Source organism: Channa argus, chromosome 16 (genome assembly GCF_033026475.1).
Source record: "Channa argus isolate prfri chromosome 16, Channa argus male v1.0, whole genome shotgun sequence".
NCBI lineage: Eukaryota > Metazoa > Chordata > Actinopteri > Anabantiformes > Channidae > Channa > Channa argus.
In genome coordinates this window covers 19,261,580-19,283,954 of record NC_090212.1, presented here as the reverse complement: position 1 = coordinate 19,283,954, position 22,375 = coordinate 19,261,580, and the positions used below count along the sequence as shown (strand labels likewise).

General features: G+C 42.5%; 1 protein-coding gene across 5 annotated transcripts; it reads right to left on the bottom strand.

The window, feature by feature from the left end:
• Positions 1 to 6,173: 6,173 nt before the first annotated feature.
• Positions 6,174 to 21,854, bottom strand: ap5s1 (adaptor related protein complex 5 subunit sigma 1). Of its 5 annotated transcripts, none has more exons than XR_010911045.1 (5): positions 21,615 to 21,854; positions 20,526 to 20,817; positions 7,585 to 9,895; positions 7,225 to 7,378; positions 6,178 to 7,079 (listed from the first exon to the last, which is right to left on the bottom strand). XR_010911045.1 is itself a non-coding variant. In XM_067479793.1 (3 exons), exons 1-3 carry the CDS (start codon positions 21,794 to 21,796, stop codon positions 9,878 to 9,880), a joined length of 492 nt encoding a protein of 163 aa, XP_067335894.1. In that variant the 5' UTR covers positions 21,797 to 21,854; the 3' UTR covers positions 6,174 to 9,877. The 5 variants fall into 5 exon arrangements, 2 of the variants coding, with proteins under 2 accessions (XP_067335894.1, XP_067335893.1); XR_010911046.1 differs by having other exon boundaries at positions 6,216 to 7,079; positions 7,225 to 8,298; positions 9,487 to 9,895; XR_010911044.1 differs by having other exon boundaries at positions 6,176 to 7,079; positions 7,225 to 9,895.
• Between the last annotated feature and the right edge of the window lie 521 nt (positions 21,855 to 22,375).

Below are 22,375 nucleotides of genomic sequence, written 5' to 3'. Positions count from 1 at the left end.
ACTTCCTCACCTTTCTCTCCACTCACGGCGTCTGCTCGTCGCTCCGGACCGATTCTTTTCCCCTCTCCATTTTCCTGCATCCTTTGTCACTTTCTCACTCCAGTTTAATTTACCCATCTTTCCAGAGAAATCCCTTTCGAGTCCCCTCAGTCGTCCTCCTGCTCATTCTCTCTGCAAACCCCCACCTTTTCACGCCATTTTTCTCCTGCTACCCTCCTACACCTTCACTTTTGCTCAGTTGCTGTCTACTTATCATTCCGAAGCAATCCTTTCCCCTGCCTCTGTCTCATCGCTCTCTTCTCACCATTGTCCTTCCCAACTTGTCTCTCACGTCTGGTCGGAGCATCTTTCAAAGCAAAGTCCTCACCTTCCGTTAATCTGCTTTAGTCCCTCCTCACTCCCATCACCACTTACTCAGCCCTGCTTTCCCCTCTCCGTCTCCATCAGAGGACAAGGAACAGCCGGCATGGAGCTGATGGGGTGAAATAACACCCTGTGATGAATATTCATCCCATCCCGCCAGCCACTGTCCCTAGTCCCGGTGGTACAGAGGCTCCCCGGCTCACTGATGCCACAGGCCAGACGGAACCAGAGGAAGTTTGAATGTGCCAGGCTGAGGAGGAACCAACGGCATGAGCCCCAGCCACTTACTCTGAACTAAACTCTCAAACATCTGAGCTTCATCAAACAAGAGCTGAGGCAGACTGGTGACATCCCAATGTACGATCAGCTGTTATGTGATGGTAGTATCATAATTTAGTAAAATGATGGCAAATGCACAACAATCACCAACTGAGTAAGAATGTGATGTGATCTCATGGATTCACTACTTCTAATACAGTACATTGTAAAATATCTATTCGATACCAGTTTCAATATTGCAGGGGAAAAAAAAATATTTCTAACGTGCAAGTACCTCATTTGAAAATTTGCTCTGAAAAAAATCTTGACAAAAGTAAGAAAAGAAAAAGTAAGAATGGAAATAATGGTCTGACTTTGCTTTGATTTTTGACTGAACAGAATATTTTGAATAATCCAACAATGTAAATGGCCTGGACCAATTTTGTAATAAAAGGATAATTAGATTATGATATTTAAAACTAACCATTTCCTCTAACTAGAGCCACACGTCTTTAACCTCGTAAGTAGTTGTAGCCACTTTTGACTTAAAAGTAGTCGCTCTGCGGTTTGGCATCATTGTGCGCTGAACACCGATGAAAGTAAAACCAGAGCTGTCTGAAAAGGATTTTCAGCATTTTGACGTCCACCTGCATTCGGCTGCAAATCCATGGGACTGTAGCCAACCTTCCCTTCAAAGCTGAGACGGCTGGAGCACTTTACTCAACAAGACTGTTCATTGCCTACAGGAATAACTTACAGTCAGGATGTGCGACAAATGTTAAGGGTCTGGGGTCAATTTCCTTTATTGTATTATTTCAAATATTGTGCTGAAACACAAATCAAAACTAAGTCTTATTTTTATTTCTTAGTTCTTCCTTTTTGTGCCATTTCAAAATTCAAAATATGGAGTTTCTTCACATATGTAAATATAAAAATCTAAATTTTGAAAATTACAAATATGTAGTATAACAGGTTAAAGTGTGTGATTATTTCACTGCTTGTGTTTCCACCCCCCCCCCCCCCCCTTATCAAGTTTGTAAAACACTGGTTAGTAAAAAAAAAAGAAAAAAAAAAAGAATAAATTACTTTCAGTACCTGAGCAACTTGTAAACACTTCGGCTCTACAACCCTGAAAATGATTTCCTTTGAAGGCACCGTGGACAGGACGGAGGAGAAAAACTGCTAATGGATAAAAAGAAAGCGAGGTCAGATCAGGAGGAAAACCCCAACATGATTGAGGTTCCTGCCCAATTAACTGGAGATCACTTAAATGGTTGGCAAGCTGAAGAGGTCATTATCCTGAAGAGGCCATTAGGGCTTTGCCAAGCTGGACCCGTGACTCCTCCACTTTGCTTCTCTCCTCCTCCAATAAAAAGAAGACACATGGCTGACTGCTCCACGGAGGCTGCCGGCCTGTTTGTTAAACACTTTACCTTCATTGAATCTAAGGTTCGTCACACACACACACACACACACACACACACACACACACACAGGCTATGGAGAAACTGTCCTGCAACGCTGAGATAACCAAAAGAAAAGACACCAAAGAGCAAATCAATGTTTTCCACAAACCGAGCACTGCTCACAAAACAAATCCAAGAAATATCGACTTTCACGTTTGGCCCCACCACAGGAGATGCTAAACTAAACGATGCACAAATGTTACATGAACTGCAGTGTCAACGTGTAACACAGCTGTAGAGGCTGTGGATATATGGTGGGGTTTCATTTTCCATAGGACTGCACGTACAGTGTGTGTAGGAATCATCCAATCATGCGCAGCAGCTCCATCGTCACGCTTCTCCGACCGTGAACATCATAGAAGCATTTTCCGAATCAGTCATGCAGACGAATGTTTTCATTATACCAGCATGTTCCACACAAAGCAGTTGTCTCAGCTTCCTCCAGCTCCCCAAAATGCCCTCACCGACATCTGACTTTAAGTCAAATGTACTTATCAGGATCTTTTTTCCAACAACTGTATTACATTTAATAGTAGCATGAGCAATAAGAAGCATAGAATTAAGCTGAAATAATTAAGCCCCTGTGAATTAGTGATTATGAGCTTTAAATGTTCAGAGACAGCGGATGTTTCTTAAAAACATCTGCACTTGTTTCACAGTGATGTTTTTTGTGAAATATACTTTAAGCAATCTGGGCTGCTCCAAAGCGTCACTGCACCAAATTAAAGCGTGCTACATGTTGGATGCTAAAATCTGCATTTCACAAACTGAGGTAAAGTCCACATAGTCCTTTCCTTGAGTAATTCCAATGTACGTGATACTTTGTACTTTTTTTTTTTTTTACTACTTGAATGAATGATAAGTCAACGACATAATCAGCAAATATATCTATAACTGACAATAACTAGTGTATGATAGAGTGAACAGTGGCACATGCCAGTCTCCCACCTAATGAAGCACCTTTACTGGTAATATTTAGGCTGAACATTCATTCCACCCTTGCCAACAGTGGCCACACACACACATCACTTTTCCATCCTCAAACACGCGACTACGGGTTTTAAAACCAAGTCTGCACATTTACTCATTTAATAAGCAGTTAGGTGTGATGTTTGCAAATCTATAAATCTTGTCAATAGACGACGAGAGGACTCTGCATTTGCTCAGGTGGTGGCTCAGAGGCCCCACAGATCTGCCTGAGTGTCAGACGTGTGAGCGCTGCGACATTCCCTCTGTTGGAGACGGAAAAAACGATCTTTTCTGAATTGTAACCAATTACTACTAATGAAATGTTGCACAATCGTGATGAGCAACAGGAGTTCGTACTTCTCCCACCTTTTTTTATTCCTAACCACGTCTCCTGCAGCACAGCCCTGGTAGAGACATTGCCATATGACCCAATTATCTCTCATTAGTGGCCTCAGTAATTACAGGCTCTTTTACAGCTCCATCTCCTCTGTCTCACATAGGAGGGGATTTCAATTAGTTTTGCCTCGCAGCTCTGCCTGCCTCGCTTTCACAGCCAAGCTACAGTGTCACCTGCGTAGCCATGCATAGCCGAGCAACAGCAGGCCGCCCGGCACTGGTGGAAACCTACGAAGGATAGAAGTGTTTCTGTGGCTTCGTTTTATTCGTTCCATATCACGTGTCCATCAAAGCAAAAACAGCTCCAAGACGACATCTCCTTTAAGTGAAGACAATGAGCTTTCACGCCATCTTCTGCGAGCAGCACATCATGAAGAATGCTTAACAACAAAGTCAGAGGCGTCCAAGTGACAGAAAATTGCAGGTGGCACAATTGTTCCTCAGCTAAGAGCACACTGCTAAAAAGGAAGAGGGACCAAGCACAGAGAGAGAGAGAGAGAGAAAAAGCAACCGTAGAAGGCTTCAAATGCTTACTAGTCACTCATGCTTCTCATTTATCTCTTACTCCAACCCAGGTGCCAAATCAGTCAGACTAATTAACAGGCCAGCGAGAAACACCAATCAATACTGCAGAGGGTTATTAACCCCTTGTGTTCTCAACCGCCTCTACAAAAAGGTGAAATTGAAATTGATTGAGTTTGCCTTTTGTTGGCTAATTGTGGCCCTCAGCCGGGCGAAGGAGGGTCACCTGATGGCATCTGCCTCATCAAGAATCAGTGGGATTGATGTGGAGTTGGAGAGAGGCCCAGCAACGTGGGATGCTGTTGAAGAGGGAGGCTGCACTGAAAACTGCACGTGCACACACGCACGTCGATCAAACAGACATCGAGTTTCATTACTTTATGTACGTTTAATGAGGTTACGTAGCTAAATCCAAGCTCAAGCCCAGGGGGGCAAAGCACAAGCACACACACACACACACTCCCTATCGAGCCTACTCATTTCTGGTTTCCCTTTGTCTCAGCGTCTCGTGACCTCAGTGCCCTCTAAATACACGTGCACGGAGCTCGAGGGTTTGGAGGGTCCACAGAGAAAGAGAGTTGTAGCGATAAGAAGAGAGTAATAAAAATTTGCAATTATACTTGACAGTTAAAAAAAATAAAAACAAAAAAGGTGAAAGTGCACAATATACTTTAAGTTAGTAACAATTCTGATATCAAAACCAAAGCTAAAATTTAATAAGCAAAGACAATCAATTCAAGAGTGTTGTAATTGTAAAAAGTAGAATTCATGGCAGAGCTGCTGTGTATGATTGCACTAAATTGCACAGGTGGTCTCTTCCTCACCTGTGTGACGTAACAATGAAGCTGCCTTGACATTACTTTCTGCACTGAGCCCATTTCACAGCAGGTTACTCGGAAAAATGGAATTTGGACTTTTGCAAACAGCTGTTTGAGGTCGTTACTAAACCATAAAACCTGCTCACAGGTGTGTAGCAACACTAACCTTATAGATCCTGACGTGCACATTGCTCCACCTGTTCTCAGGGACCTTCCTTCATCCACAGGAGACAAATTACAGTCCGTACAGTTTTCCCCTGTAACACCAGCGTGGCGGAAAACCAACAAAACTCTACCTTTGTTCTTGTTCTTTGTAATGTTCAGTGTCGCGTGCGTTTGGCCTGATGGCCCACAAGGCCGCAACTAATTACTGAAAATGATCTATGCAGTGAAACCTGAAATGACTGCAACATCTCTGCAGAACGTAAAGACATGTTGTAACTCAGTATGAGACACATTGACACTACTGTATAGGCTATAAACCAATTCCCACGTGTGTATTATCAGGATTCTCAGAGCCATCTGTGGAAGTCACACAAATATAAAACTTTCATGGAGGAACGTTACCTAACTCCACAGATGGACCACGTTTAAATTTAAAATGTAAAATTTCCAATTAGTGCATTCTCAGGATTCATTTAAAGTCTTACATGTGAATGCGTCTTTTCATCTTTTACCCAGGATGCCAACAAAACTTTGTGTCTGACCTTTAACCTCAGCCAGCCTCAAAGCTCTGCACTCAATGTTTATAAAGTGGTTTGATGGGCATTGTGCATCCTTAATCAATACAAGATGTTAGTATGGAGCTGTGTTTAGTTAATAACTGTTTCTGATTGAGTAGGATGGTAGATGTGCTTCTACAGAAAGCATTTTGACACGGTTTTATCAAACCTTTATGCTGTGAAAAGTCTTTTCACAGTCTCCTTTTCCATTTGACATAGATGTGAGGTTAAAGACAGGGAGCCTTTAATTACCTCCATTAGCTGAAGCTTTAGTATTAAAGCACTTCTCCACCCACTGGGGAGCTTTTCCTTCATATCCAGATCTTGGAAACAAAATAAATCAAAATAACCTCTAAAATAATATTCAACATCTCATCAGGTAACTGTTTAAACATTACATACAGCAAATAAGCCACTTTTTTTTTTCTAAATTCTGCCAGTGTTTAACGTTCTTTTTTAGTGAATGCATTGGTGCTGTACATTTGTCTGAATGAACTTGTTGATGAATGAAATTTGTTTGGCTGGTGCTAGTATCCAGTTTACTACTTCTTCAGTGATTTTCTTTAATGTGTAATCATAATGAACCTGGTTGATCTCTAACTCCATCATTTCCCACATACACGATGATGACACCTGCTGCACATGCTCACACCTGAAACATTTAATTGGACTTTTGTTTTATGCAAAACTTTTTCAAAATAAAGTCAAATCGAGATGCCTTTGGTTTTGTCCGCCTCCTCTTCTCTCCTGTCTCTCAGCTCAGATATAACGTCTCCAATGTTTAGATCAACAGCGAAACACCAGATATTGCTCAGCTCATTTTGGCAACAGCACCCAGACTTACAGTTACATTTTTATGTCCATAAATCATTCATTTTATTCAGAATTCTTCTCTTTTGGCCTCAGTTCTTTGCATATATCAGCAGTCTCCTACTGTTCAAATACTTCACAAACTTAACTTTCCCAATTTCCATCTCAATTGCCTTTATAATCTTTATTGGGCTGAAGTGACTACCATCTTTGTTCAACTCCATGATTACTTTCCATTCATCACTTTGTTCTGTGACATTTTTAGTTTTTTATATTATTTGAACTGCTGAAGCCTCGTCTGACGTTTTCACCCTTTTAACCATGTCATCTGAATTATTACTTGAACTCGTGGATTAGTCAGATTTGTTCTTTTTTCTCCCTCGGTTTATGGTAATAGACCCGTTGCCAGTCCATACCATTGTAAAACCGAGCATCATCATGATTCCTCTGCCATGTGAAAATTGCTCATCTGCACTCTTTCCTCTGTCCAACCCTCCTGTCTCAAGCATGTTTTACAATGCCAGCCATTATATCATCATGACTTCAGCTGCTACAGGGTGACAGCTGGCTTCATGAGCCCCCAGCAGGGCCCAAAACCATGCAGTTGGGATGAATAGGAAATATAAAATGTAGGAAGGAAAATATAGTTTAGAAACTCATTTGCCCACAAAAACAGGATTTTATGGGAAGCAAATATGAAAGTGTGAGAATAATAATCCTTCTTTGTGCCACATCTTTCTGAACAAGGTCAAAGCCTGCAAACAATAAGTAAAAGTGTGGTTAGTATGAACCAGTTACATTTACTTTCATGGCAGTGCAGTTTACAAGTGAGGTTGTTTCTGAGTGCAAAACAAAACACATGTGTCTTAAAGAGCATAAGAGGCTGCAGAGGACATTCACCTTCAACAGCTTTGCAGATGTTGGCAGTGAAGCTGCCGAGCACAGAGTTGGATCGCTTGTTCGTCACGGGACCACTGAGTCTATGGGACCACCAGATGCCGTTTCCTGGGATTGTAGACCTGGAGGAGGGAGCTCAGGTAGGAAGGTGCTCAGTCTTATCAGGCGTAGGTAGATTTTGTTTTACAGTACATAGAAAGACAGATCCTTTTCACAGCCAGTCATCCAACCAAAACAACACATAGTATAAAACACAATAATTTAAATGTATGTGCTTCAGTGCATTTTCAAAAGCAAAATTTTACTCTACAGAAATTAAAAGTAGTACTAGAGGATAAACAAAATAAAGCATTTTCAACTCACTTTCTATGGCTTTAGTTTGGGGAGTAAATGTACATTCATGCTTTTGAGCTTCCTTCTGACTTCCCTCCCTAGTTTCTTGCTGGAAAACTCCCCCAGATGACATCACCCGGAGGAGTTTTTTCATCTGGGGGAGCTGTGGAAAAGCAGGCTGAACAGGATTACAAACTCGACAGTAAGAGCAACAAGATGACATAATGTGAACTAAAGGTTCCTCCGAGTGATGTCATCTGGAGGCGTTTTTCAGCTGGAAGTAGAGAGATATTTCAATGTAAGGAAGTCAGAGGGACCTTTAATGCCATTCATTACATGTACTACTCAAGCTACAACCAAAAGAAGCAAGTTCAATGTCAGGGAAGGCGTCATTCAAGAAGTACCAATTTACATGATACGTAGAACCAGTGTTATAGCAGCAGGAACAAAGCTGTTCTTAAAACATCTGGCTGACTCCTTGGAACGAAAAACCTGTGTCCGGAGGGAAGCAGCTGAAACTCAGAGTGCAAACGTTGCTGACTGTCTTTTAAAATACTTGGTGCCATCGGCTGCAACTGTCTGACAATTGTTGTGAGAGTCGGGGCTTCGGACCCGATGTGTGAGGCCACTGGACGTCAGAGCAGACATATGAACAGTGTTGTGAGGCGAGTCCTTTTTTTGGCCGATTAAAAATGAGACGTGCTGCTTCTTTTCGGATCATCTGGAGAGGTTTGATTGTGCATCCTGAAAGAAGTTAGGACAAGATATGATCCGTACCTGTATGAGGAGTCGGGTACTTTTTCAGAAAGTTGGGGACTGATCTTAATGATGTTGGAGAGAACGACTGGAAGAGACGTGGTCAGTAAAGTTAGTCATGAATGAGGACTCCTGAATTCTGGCAGACTTTGTAGGGACGATCACTGAGGATCCAAGTTTCAATTATAGTGTAAAAATGAAGAGATAAGAGAAGGATGTGCAAGAACACATATAAAAATCAATAAACTGTCTGATTGTGGAAAATAGTTTCCTGGGCTACTTGAAATTGACACATTCGTGCTTAGTGTCCCATGTTAGAGTAAATGAATTTCCATGTGCATAAGAGATGATAATTATGTTATATCCATAGATGAACTGATGTCATTAGTCTCTAGCTGCAGTGGTTTAACTTTTACATCAATCTAACCAGTGTTTAGTTCAGATTTGTGACGTGTGTTCTTACAGTTAGTCATTAGAGGACTGGGGAAAAAAACTATACTATTAGTTGACTATATCAAATGGCAAATGTTGTGCAAAGGTGAACTAACGGAGACTGTCACAAAGTGCCTCCAAACACAAAATGCTTTAAAGAAGATGCTCTGTCTTTTTTTCCACAATATGTTTTTACCTAAAAACATTTCTTACATGTCGATATGGGACTAAAAGAAAGATCTTTGGGCAGTGGAATGTACATACATGGTCATTCAATTTGATGGGTGGAATTAGGGCAACGAAGCATCTAATTAAGGGAGTTTGAAGTAAATCTACGGCTTTCCAAAGCAAATAAACACAAATTATGCAAAAACATGTTATAAAAAGTAAATATTAGGTTTGTTTGGTGATGGCATAAACTCTTCCTGTGTATTTCTGCTCACTAAAAGACTTCAAATTGACTTGTGTATTATTCTTATAATTAAATAACAACCCTGCTGTGAAATATTAATCAAAGCTCTAATTAGCCTTTATTTTCGAAACACTGAGAAATGGCATTTAGAAACAACAGAAAATGTTTAAACTGAACCCGAATTTGAGCAAAAGAACAAACACCATTAGTGCAAATGAAGGCAATGAAAAACACGTTGTAATGTTTTAAACTGTCAATAATTAGAAAATAATAGTGTCATAGAAAGGATTTGCCAGTTGAAACAGCTGGAGTGCTCATAACAATTTACTTACTGTGGCAGTGTTCTGACGACTCTCTTAAACGGGGGCCTCGGGTTTGAAAAGACATCGAACTTTAAATCTGCTGTAATCAGCTGTGACGACTGCAAAGCTGTGGACAAAAATGTCTCTCATTGTGACAGAGTAAAGTGCAATGAGCTATTGCATATCGCCATCGACCGCAGCCCGTAAAAATGAATTTGGAGCTGATGGGTGCTGCCCCCACTGTTAGCACAAATTATAAATCCATCCCCATTGCCAGGAAATAAATGGCAGCTTCATGTGGTTACAATCAACAGCTAACCCGACCACCATGCCTGGGTTGACATTTATGTTGCTACACTGGGGGAGAAACCTCAGGATTCTCGTCTCCATGGTGGCTGCAGAAGACCAGTTGTGACATGAATCAGGACTGGGATGGGACCTGAGTGGAGTGGAAAAACAAAAGTCACAAAAAAAGTCATTGAATCTAGAACAGAGAAGAAGGTTCCACGGCTGGTAATAAATAATAAAAATAAGAAAATATCTGGGTTTATTATCAGTATAAAAAATATTTTCAATCCATCAGAGTGTTGGAGAGTACAAATACACATACTGTGCTTTGATGCGTGTCACTCGTTGAATAATCGGGTGTAGAAATAAAAGAAATAGTGGACACACTCCTGTGTCCATTAACCTCTTTGCAGTCCTGGATTCTGGTCTGGTCTGAGAGCAATGTGTTCAAATGAATGAAATCGCCACATGAAGCACCGACTGTGCATCCTCAAACAACCTCACATCACTTTGATGACATGTGAGAAATTAAAAAAGAAAAGAAAAGCTGAACTCCTTTAAACCTGGTGGGATAGTGTGAAAAAAAAACTCCCCATGTGAAGTTTGGACAGAGCTCTAATCTCCGTAAATGTATGCAGTTACTTGGCAACATAAAAAAAATCGAACGTGGTAACCACATAGCCACAAAGAAGAAAATTGCACACACTCGCTTACTGGGTGGCTTGAATGTGCCCAAAATGACCCGAATGACACCAGGGGCAGCTTCTGAGTGACTGCAGCTTAGTGAGAGATGACACGACAAGCACTGCCGCACGTCCCCGGTGTCAGAAGTGACCCACTTTCCCCCCTCTCTAATTGCAATTCCCTCTTTAAAACTGTATTACTGCGCACAAAAGTGGTTTCAACACGCAGCCACGGTCTGCGGTGGGTCACACTCATAGAAGGGGGGAGTTTATCTGAGAAGTGTTTATCATGCAAAACACCAAACAAATTTGTGCTCATTTAATAACATGAAGTGAAAGTGTGGCTGTGTACAAAGCCGGCACCCAGATCGCCTGAATAAAGCGGCCCGCGAGGGGGGACAAGGTCAGACCTGCTGCTCCTCCTCCGAACGAGGCCACAGACTCAAGAGACCAAAACTAATGGGTGCATTCAGGCATTCAGACACAGTTTCCATATCATCACCAGCAGGTTGGCCCTGGAAAGCCAAAGAAAGTGGAATGTTTTTACAAGTATGATCTGTGACATTTAACCAACACTGTGTCACATTAATATGAAATATTTTCACGTAGGATTCCATGTTAATAATACCACATTCAGGCAGCTATAAGAACAAATACTGGGATTTCTTGGTAGATGTCCACTATTTACAACCTGCAGTGGCTTTTTTTTAATTTCTTTAATTTCTGGTGATATATTGCATCTAAACTCCTGGTTCATACCACGTGGTCTTGTAATAAATATCAACTTGCACCATTAAACATCTCATCAGTGCACAGTGACTTGTAGGATGCCGGGGACGAGGCAACAGTAGGCTCCGTTGCTTGGACATTCACTTGGCTTCAGGCCCTGAAATGGGTCACAGTCACATATGAGTTACTGAACAGGGGACGGGTGGGGGTGGGGGGCCCTTCCAGTGTCTGTGTCTAGGGGTCCATCGTCTCACAATCGTTGTCACAGCGACTTGTTGACTTCATGAACTGACTGGAAACACAGGCCATCTTTGAGAAGTCCTCGTGGACAGTCGGTCCCGCATGTGGACGAACGCTCCATGTTTTCTCCTGGGTCCCTGCTGCAGAGCTGGATGCATCAACCAAATGCTAAGTGGCTGGCAGAGAGAAAACCTCACACACTTCCTGTTTTCCTGCTGGCTCTCGCTCACTGGGGATTCTCCATAAATGAATAAAACATCTTCGGCATTTAATTTGGAAAGCTGCCGTAATGAGGCACTTTTGCACAGTATTTTCCCACTCTGGGCCCTCGCGTGCCACGAGCTCTCCGCATTTGAATTCAGAGCCGTTAATGGACTGTGGCAAATTGGCGTCAGGGCAAAAAGCGAGGAGACCCACATCGTATTCAGATTTTAAGGGGGCGTAAATGGGTTGATTTATTTACGCTGATTGACTCGGAGCGGCAGCTGCCTGAAGATCAGGAAAGTGATCTTGTGACTTTAAAGATCGCAGGCTCGAGTCCTAGGAAACGGTGAACTTTCTGATACTTTGTACTTCGGGCACAACTCAGTTGGCATTTTGACAGCTCTGTTGATTCGCAGCCTAATGCCAAACATCAAAGAGTCTTACAAACTACAAAGTTTCTTCAACACAGCCTGGGCAGCATTTTAAAGCTACACTTAATCGTTCTTTTATTAGCACTGAGATAAATTACTAATTTGGAAGGTGTCACTCATGGCGTCGCACCTTATTATTTCAACAGCATGTTTACGAAATGTCGTGTTTGCTGTGCAGCTCTCTTTAAAGATATTTCAGCACGGAATTTGCCAGATATAAACCGTACACCACCTGCCCAGGACCAAATATCAGAATGACACAGTTAGTGGCCAAAGCTAAAGAGGATTTAATATGATCTGTATTTTAAAGCAACAATGAGTAACTTAAATGCAGCTAGAGCCAACATGAGATGAAAAGGTCACTCTGTTCTGCCCCACCCAGCTACGCTACACTCTGCCCAGGGCTTCCGGTGGTTGTAGTTATGAAATTAAAACACATTAATTAATAACCATGGGAGCAAATTTAAAGAGAAATAAGAGAAATTCTCTGATTGGTTAGAAAGGCGAGGCTCCCCCGAAAAAAGCTGTAGACAGTGCTGGTCAGTGAGTCTGGATGACAGGAGGCTTCACCAGCACCTATCCACGACAGAATTGGATTTGAAGCATGTTTCTACTTCGGCCCTATTGCAAATCGTGAAAACACAAGCAAATTAAAAAAAAAATAAATAAAGAAAACTTCATCAATTTGACAACACAGGTGCAGCATTAGACATGCTGCAAAAAGCTACAACACAATGGAATTGTTTCCAGTAAATAAATTAATATGTTATTCTCTGCTTCAGATATTCTTATATTAGTTTTATTTATTTAAGCTAATTTCCAGTGAAATGAGTGGGATTGTACCTTAAATTTGCATGAATGAACAAAGTAGGTGGCAGCAGTGACCCAGTGGGTTTAATGTGGCCCTAAGATCAAATCGAGAAAACATAAGCTAATTTAAAAAAAAAAAAAAAACGCCAGTCACCAGCCGCCAGCAGGAATGACCGTTTGAGGCCTGACTTCCCTTGGTCATATGTCAAAGTGCCTCTCGACAAGACACCGGACCCAGTGGAAGTCTCCAAACCCAGTGAACACAGGTCCCAGCCCTGGCGAAAAAATTTGGGGAGCGTTGCAAGAACATCGGGTGTAATAAACCGCCAGTTTCTCATTTAAGACTTTTCCATTCCGTGTAAAATGACATCACGTTACAGCTCGAATTAAGTAGTTTGGAGCCACTTCAAACTCTGCATGGCTCTGGATTCAACAGTAGAGTGAAGAAATAAGGAAGTATTCCTGTGATAAAGGGGGTACGACACATAAAACCCTCCAGCCCCGAGTAAAATCCAGTGACACACGGTCTCACTGTAATTTTACCATAAAAGAGTCTGATGTAAATTTAGTGAGGAGGACATAACATTTTACAGCTGGCGCTCTGCACTGGATGTGATCACATTTGCTCAAGGCTGTTGAGATTATGATCCTGGATGACAGGCCATAACCCTCGGCGCAATTATTTTAATTACTGTTCAAATTAATGACCAATTGCGATCGATAAAGAAGCAGGAGGTTTATGGCAGGAAGGAAAATGTGTGTTTTACTAATGAGCTTGTATTTAAAGAAAGAAGTGCGCTAAAAAAGTCGCCATCGGAATGATGCTCGAGAGGAAGCAAAGTATGAAGATCTGTCAATGTTTGATTTAAATCATGGGGAGAACTAATCAGAGGCAGCTGGCTTCCTGTTTGCCATATAATCCCCTCTGAGTCACCACCTGAGCATCAGGAGCATGTGGCCTTTATAGTCTAGACTACTTTATCACTTCGCTTATTTACAGATCAACAAATCAACTTGTGGGGGGGGCGGGAAACAAAAGGGACCAAAGAGAAAGCAGAAAATCGAAGATATGAAAAGTCCTTATTTTCCTTCCGTGATGATGTTCAGTTGGCTCTTTTCCCCCCGTAGACCTTGAAGCCTTTTTCGTTGATAATGAGCAACAAAAGTGAGCCTACAGAGGAATCGCACTGCAGAACGAGCCTAATTAAGAACTAATTGACTTATCTTGTATTTTCATTTATTTGAGTTGTTTGAGGTGCTGCGATAGTCTCCCAGTGACAAGCTATACCTTTAGACAGGAGGCGCTTCATGCAAAAAGACATTTGTCTGGGGGCTTTGGAGAAAAAAACATGAAATGAACGGCTCGAAATAGAACATCTAACAAGATTTGAGATGCTCAAAGAGGGAACATCTCTTTTCTGATTCTTGATAGACTGGATGCGCCTGGGAGGGAAAATGCAATTCTGTGTGTGTATGTACGTCTTTGTGCGGTTGGGGGGGGGGGGGGCTTGTTGAGTGGGGGTTCAGAGAACTCCAGGTTAAACTGGCACAAATATGGCAAAGAACCAACAATAACAAATTATGATTATTGCATCCGAGCCACTTAAGCTCAGCATTACGCGCCGCACTTCCAACATACACACGGCGAGGAAAATTTGCAGATCACGCAGATTTGAGTGCGGCCTTTAGCCGCTATCGCTGAGCTTTCCTCGACGTCCTCTCCTATAGAAACTCCACTTAGCTTTTTGCCTGCGAGAGGAATGTTTGAAATTCGAGGGAACAGAAATGATGGCTAATGGAAATGAATGGGAGCCGTGGCGTTCAGGTACTTCATGCCGCCTGCCCTGACAGAGGCCGGAGTGAATAAGTCGTCAACTCGCATTGAAATTCATATTGTATCCGTGGCTGGAGCTGAGCCCATTTTCTCCACAGTGCTCTCGCCATGAGCCACACAATAGTCAGGGAGACATCTAATGAGGCAGGAGAAAAAAATATTAAGAGGAAAATCCTCAAACTCAAAGAGTTGGCAAATTCAATGGGTCGTCTATAAATTCAATGAGAAAATCCTTTGTGGGGGCTTCAGGCTGTTGGAAAAGGGCGGGAGGGGGAGAAGAAAGGGTTGAACGAATGACTGAGATGGGCCGTGACAATGTCAGCTTTGGTCTGGTCAGCCTGCACAGACGATGAGTGAATATGAGGGGAAGCTACGGATGAAAGGCAGGGGGGGTGGGGGGTTAACCATCAGAGCAGGAGGTGGTTTGAGGAGACGTTTAACAGCCCTGAAGGTTGCTTGATCACATCTTGATCCAGGAAATCTGTGCAAGGCAACCTCTCTGCTCCTCACCATTAAGTATCAGGTGCTCTGCAAGACCTCCGCTCTTGACTCGGTGAGTCAGCACAGCACTCCAGCTCATGGAAAAAGCAGCTACCACCATTTTGCCTTTCATCTACTGGCACTGCCGCCTCATGCCGTTTGACCTGTGGGTCCCCTCAAGAAATGCACCCCACTCTCCATCTGTTCCTCCCCCCACTCCCAAACATTTGGCTTCTCAAAAAAAAAAAAAAAAAAACAATTTGCAAAGTTATTGAGTAGCATAGGATTGTTTTTGCTATGAGAATTTCATGTACTTCAGTTAATGGCCTTCAATTTATTCCCCCTGTAAGTGCTATTGAAGCCCGAGAGCGTGCAGGTTTTCATTTCAACTACACATTAAAGCAGTTGATTTCACCGGCGAGCTTGTGCCTCATGCTATTCAGGGAATAATCACCTGCAGTGTTTGGCTGGAATAGAAACTTGCAGATTCTTGGGCTTCGGTAGCACTTAGTTGAACACCTCTTCATAACCCTAATCCATTTAATCTTTTACCTTTAACCCCAGAGTGGCCTCCTTTCACAGGGTCGACAGTCAAACTTGCTCATTTTGTAGCACTGCTGTATTTTCCAGCTCTGTGATTTCCCTGTGCAATTACAGCGAGCAACATTTCACCCTCCTGACTTCTCCACTTTCTAATCCACTCATGTTTATTTGTGCACTCTGGAACATTTTGCTTCTTCTTAATCCTGCCTACAAACCAAGCTGTGCTGTGATAAATGTGGATAGACCCAACAATCGCAGCGGATAAAAGGTGACACATACGCACAATCATGACACAAAATCTGCAGCTGATATAAGTTTAATTTCCACTTGACATTATCTTGTGCATTTTATCAAACAGCTGTTTGCAGGCTGAGATCCACTTCCTACCCCTGTGCATCCCTAATTCTACATAATTACAAACTGGGTTTATACATGAAAACAATCTGGGTGCTGTTTGTTTGATGTCTACCACCTCATTTTAAATGTTTTGTAGCCTGGTGGATTTCTGCTCTGGTGTGGTGTCACTATTTGTCTCTTATTAACAGCAGCCCGAACTGCAGCTCTCAACAAGTGTGGCTTCATACTGCCCCCTAGTGGGGAAAGCCGGGTTTATCAGTCCTGACAATGCAACTAGTCTGGCAAAGTTTAATACATGGATGATAATGAAGCCAAACAGCTGGATGAGCTGAGCTAATAAAACAGAGTGGGTCTGAAAATTATAAATCCACACACTTGTTTCCCTCAGAGACGCAAATGGATCCACTCTGCTTCACCCAGCAGTCCCTCTCTCCCTGCTCTGCTACACTTTGCCCGGTGCTTCAGGTAGTCCATCCATCCATCCATCCATCCATCCATCCATCGGATGCCAACTGTCACAGGTGAGAGGATGGGTAGAAAGGGCAGGTGGACTCAATCCGGAGACCTTCTAGCCATGCTACCCACTGCACCACCACATCATTATGAAATTACAATAAATTAGAAAAGTTTGAAACATTCCTAATCTAGCAGAAACAATAGAAATTCTCTCATTGGTTATAAAATGTGAATTGTGTTCAGACAAAATAATGTTTGATCACTCAATAAAAAACGAATTCTATGAATATAGGGCATAAAAAAAATGAAAGACTGGACAATAAACTATGGCAGAGGACACAAAAAGGGCTTTAACAGTTGGATTAAATTTGAGGGGTTATGAACTCACACTCCTACACAAATAAATGTGTACCAGTCTATTTTACTTTAGAAGGTTAGATTAGGTGATACCATCAGAAAAGCCTGTGCTCGGCCCCCACATCAGTCTGCAGCATGACACTGGAGGCATGAAGAGCTTCAGTCCATTAGAAACTGGAAAATTCCAGCTTGGATGAAGGTGGATTAGGGGAAGATAAACTGGATCTGGCATCTTCCATGTTCACACCTGATCCAGGTAGTCAGCAGTGTGGAAGCAGGGACAGCTGAAATTAAACTGGAACCCACAGAACACAACACTGCCCTCTGCTGGTTAAACGCTACAACAACTTCATTGAAATCACCTTGTGTTATTGCGTTTACAGGTGGCTTTGAATTCTTTTTTTCTCCCATCAGACGCACACAACCTCGAAACCTTTTTCGTGTATTATGATTTTTAACGTTCTATCCCCCTTCACCTTGCTTATCTGTGTGTGTGTGTGTGTGTGTGTGGGGGGGGGGGGGGGCGGCACTGCGTTCTTGGTTGCAAAGTGCATACGTTTCAAAAGAGTATGCCTTAGTACAAATTTGTTTTATTTATTTTTTTCATACAGAAAAAAAATATAAAACAAACGGGGAGAAGATCAAAGCAACTGATGCTGGAATCCAGACAGATTTCTCCTCCACCCCAAAAGCACTGCTCTGGTTTTGGATTTGGTTGCCAACACAAAAGCTGGGGTTTAAGAAGATTTTATGAGGCGAGGAGGAGGAGCAGGAGGGTTTGGCTTCACACGGAGGTTCAACAGATGTTACCAAGTCACTGGCATACACTTCTTTATTATTGGCTTTATTTTGCCTGCCAACATCTCTGCACATCTGCATAATGTGTCCCGACATTTACATTGTCCTCTAACTTTCAGGGATTTTTTGGTTCGAGATGACGTTAAAAACATCTGACTCTGATCTTTCTTTGCTCCCTTTTGGAGGTTTGTTATTAGGACATGAATAAGCCTTTGTTTTATAAATAATAATTCATTTTTTGAAAGAAAAAAAAAACGATGCTTGTATCTTGCAACAGTGAGGTCTATTAGATGTCACGATAAGAAGACAAGATAAGAAATTCTCTGGTGAGGTCTGGTTGCTCAAGGTCACAGCTTGGCATTTCAAGTATGGGGAATCAGATAAATAGCAGTCTTTGATGCTGACAAGTGGATTTTAAATGACCTCCTCAGCGGCACTCAAGTCAGCCACATTTTCCTTTCCACTCTTCCATTTGACAAACAGGATTTGTACCGAAGCCTCTCACACAGTAAACAGTCAACAGTGAGCTGCAAGTGGCCGAGGGAGATATTCACCACTCGGTGTGTTTGCCACCTTGTGCAATCAGAAACAGCAGATGCCAGTGGTCCGTTCTTCTTCTGCCGCTGAAGAAATGTCACTAAAGGTAAACAACAGTGGGCTTGTTTGCTTGAAACCAGGCGGATACGGCGAGCGCTGGTCGAGCTGAAAGCGTCAGGCTCGGGCGGGGTGATGGAGGTTAGCCCGATGTGACAGCTGTACACAGGGATGCTCGGATTCACTTGGCCATATAGGCAGCCACCTCCTTTTCCAGACTCTGGGCGAAGCGGTGGTTGAGGAAGAGGAGCTGCCCGTGAGGAAGCAGGCGGCTGAGCAGAGCATCGATACGATTGCTCCTTAGCAGGACCTGGAGGGAAGAGGTTGTTAGTGATGACACTGTGCAGACTTCAAACTTCTCTTTAGAGTTGCCTTGGTTTGATTCTACTTTTCAGAACATTTAGCCGATTAAGTTCAGTCATTCCGTGAGAGGCGTTTAAGCGTGTTTGATGTTCGGGATTCTTCGGGATGTGTCGGGATACAACGATGAGCAGACCTGCAGCAGAAACATGCTCCAGTGCAGCTAACATTATTCAAACAGGAGTAGGTGGTCTTTTTACAGTACTGCAGCAGGACCTGGGTTGGATTAGCAGCTGGGAGAAGTGGGCAACAGCCCAGAGCCCCTAAAGCCCCAGGTCTTTAAGATGACCCCTGTCTTTAGGTCATGTGTAGAGGGGCACTACAATAAAAACGAATTTCAAAAACTTAACTTTGAGACCATGGAGCCAAGGTTCACTCACTAGATTGTTACGGAGTTCTCAGCTGTAGTCGTACGGTCTTCAGCAGTAAATCCAGCGTGTTCGGTTTTCAGGAGCTGCTGTGATTTTCGATCAATATACAACCGCAGTCTTTGTGGGATGTTCAGTTATGTAGTATCAGCTTCTCTGAAACGTGTTGCTGCCATTACATTCCTCACCTCCAACATCTGATAAGTTGCCTTTGCACCTTTTCAAATTATTTGCAAAAAAATTGCCGTTGTAGTAACTCGTGGATCTATGTGACACAGCTGAAAGCTACAAAACAGGAACATTGGAGTTTAGTTGTGTTTTGTTAAACTACACAAGGTCAAAATAATTTTCCATGCTAATTTTAATTGTTTTAGTTTATACTGTGCTTGTCTCTAAACTCATTTGGGTGCAGGTGTGATAGGATAAGAGTCTATTTTGACCTGAGCCCCACTAACAGGTTACTTTGGACACGAGCAGGATGGTGTGTGCGCGCGACACACTCATTGTAAACTACAGCGTGTGTTCATGGTCATGCAGAGACACATCTTCCAGAACAACTGTGTGTCTTACAGCTGTTTTAATAGTTTTTGGACAACAGTGGTGATGTAGGGTACAGAGAAATAAGACTGATCAGGCTTTGGACAAACAGACTTGTTAGCAGGATCAACTCACTGTTGGTTTAGATCTTTTCATGGGATTTGTTGAATATCGCCACATTTATCCTTTAAGACCAAAATAAAAATTGTCTCCCAAAGAGGAGTGGAAGAGCTAAAGTCTCCAATTATACATCTTTTCCTCCTCTAATCCTTTCTTCACAGGCTGGCCAGCAGTAAATCGAACACAGCCAGCACAGACCTCCGCTTTATTAAATTCAAGTACAAATACTAGTCACAAAAAGGAGCAGAGACAGTGGAGCAGCTTTATTCTTTACTCGATACAGTTAAGCCCACAGAGAACTTATTTCCAGCCACTGACCACAAGCACAATGTCTTATTATCTCATAACAGGCTGCCTGAATCCTGTATTTTTTCAATTTGATCTTTGCTCAAGTTCCACAATACACACAGTCTATAAACTGTATTATTAACCCTAATTAAATTCTAATTCAACATTTTGGGCTTTTTAATTTAGCTCACACACTGATGTCAATGCACTTATTCCTAGAAGGAAAAAAAAAATATTTATCTGGACCATTTTTTTCCTCAATCCAACTGGTTCACTAAGTTAAGACCTTGACTCTAAAGACGGTCTTTATGCTTGAACGTGTAGGGATAATAGTTTTCTCTGCACATCACTGCAACAATCTGTCAGATTTGTGAACTTTTCTCTTCGTGCAGATCAGACCTGAATAAGTCTAAATCAAACACCACTGTGTTTAAAGTTGATAGATCCTCACTATACTGACACAAAGATGCCACAGCATTTAACGTTTTTGCTGTATTTGTAAAAAAAAAGAACGAGGGGCAATTTCAGAGCCTTTCCATTATTTAGACGACAGCAGAGGTGTAAAATACTCTGTGTTCTCGGGTGTGCTCACCTCGCTCCCCTGTCCCAGCATATGCAGGTGCTCCAGGCAGTGTCGGGTCAGGTTGCGGAGGGTTCCCTCAGCCAGCAGCAGGTTCTCGTGGGGCTCACAGACCAATGTGAAGCCCAGACTCTGGACTCCTAGCCACAGAGCACTCATCTCCTCAGAGAAGGGGTCTCTAGCTCTCAGACGGACCACTCCGCTGTCGGCCTCCTGCAGGGCCAGAGCCTCATCGCCTGGCATCACCTCCACCAGCTGCCGGTCCGAAGCCTCCCGGGATAAGGAGACAGCGCTTCGGACTTGCCTGAGTCACAGAGGGTCCGTTTTATAATCAGAACGACAATGACTAACTGGCTGCCTAATACAGTACAAAAGTCCCTTTACACAGAAACAGTGCTCCACTTTTCTTTTCATATCCCAAACATGACAATTACAACTCAATATGTGGCGTTTTTTTGGTTTATTTTTGGTTTATTAAATGGCAAAACTGACCTGAACCTAAAGTTACATCTTAAAGCTGTAAAAACTCTTCAAAAGGCACAAGAAAAAAAAAACAAAAAGCCATTTTTGACAAACAGTTATTGTAACGTTTAAGTCACCTGAATTTTCTATTTTTTTTTTTTAATCAAAATAGCCAGTTTTTCTGTTTACTATCTATAAGTTAAGACTCCAGAACTGCAATCTTGATTATCAAAAAGTTTTCACTGACACTTGAACAAAAAAAAGCAGCATGTTCATTCTCACTCCTGGTCCTCAAGGACCCCTACTCTGCTTGCTCTACTACCAACCATGACGGGGGCGTTGTCTTCCCCCACTCCAGCCTCATCTGATATGGTGTCTGCCAGCTTCCCATTGCAGGGTTAGCTGGAAAACGAGCAGTGCAGGGGTCTTTGGGGATCCAGATCTAGAACCACTGATGTAATAAAGCGTGCTCTTTAAAGTCACCTTACTCATTACAGGTACATGTGACTAAACTGTTGGGAGAAGCAGCAGGCTACACATTTGCCAAAGTATTCAGTGGATGTACGTGCAAACTGCGGTACAATAAATTCACGATGTTACAAGCAGGTAATTAGATCCGTTTTGAAACTCCTGACTCACCTTGCCACCACAGCTACTTTCTCCTTCTGCAGAAGTCGCCTCTCCTCCGGGCTGAGCTCCGGGTCCTGGTCGCACAGGACTCCTTCGTCTGGACCGAAAACCCGGGAGTAGAGCACCCTGCTTTCCCCGGGTGACAGCGCAGAGACCGGACAGACGGTGTGGATCAAGAAACACCGAACCATGTCGTCATGTGTAGAGAAAAAGCCCCTGAATTGTCACGGACAGACGCTTCTATTGATTGCTGACTTCCGCTTTGGTCATATGACCGCTGACTTCCGTTTTGGTCATATGACTGCTGACTTCCGCTTTGGTCATATGACCACCGTCGGCTACCGTTGTTTAGCGAGACACCAGATGGCGCTAAAGTATAATCACCTTTATGTGCTGCCACATTAGTAACGATGTGACATATTAATACATCTGAATTTATAATCCAAAAGAACAATCGAATATGATGTGAGTACTTTTACTTTGAAACTTTACTATATTTTGATGCTAAATGTGTGGAATGGAGGACTCTCATTTCACTTTCACAGTATTTACTTATAGTAGTTTCACTTACAGTGTGATGCTTTCACTCAACTAAAATATCTTTCTCTCTCTAAAACTCACTGCTTTATTAATTTCATTGTTTGGTCTACAACAGGCCAGAAAATGGTGGAAATGAGTCGTGACGTTGTTTGTTTTGCACAGATTTCATCTGCCACCTGTGATATTAACTAAATTTCCTTTAACACTCACATCTTAAACTCCTTAAAACA

What these genes read in the sequence shown, in the direction of transcription:
- ap5s1 (XM_067479792.1), bottom strand. Translation starts at nt 21,796, where the DNA reads ATGGTTCGGTGTTTCTTGATCCACACCGTCTGTCCGGTCTCTGCGCTG. An exon ending in AAAGTAGCTGTGGTGGCAAG is followed by an intron (nt 20,818 to 21,614) that starts GTGAGTCAGGAG and finishes TCTGTGACTCAG; the next exon opens with GCAAGTCCGAAGCGCTGTCT. An exon ending in TGCTGGGACAGGGGAGCGAG is followed by an intron (nt 18,571 to 20,525) that starts GTGAGCACACCC and finishes TCTTCCCTCCAG; the next exon opens with GTCCTGCTAAGGAGCAATCG.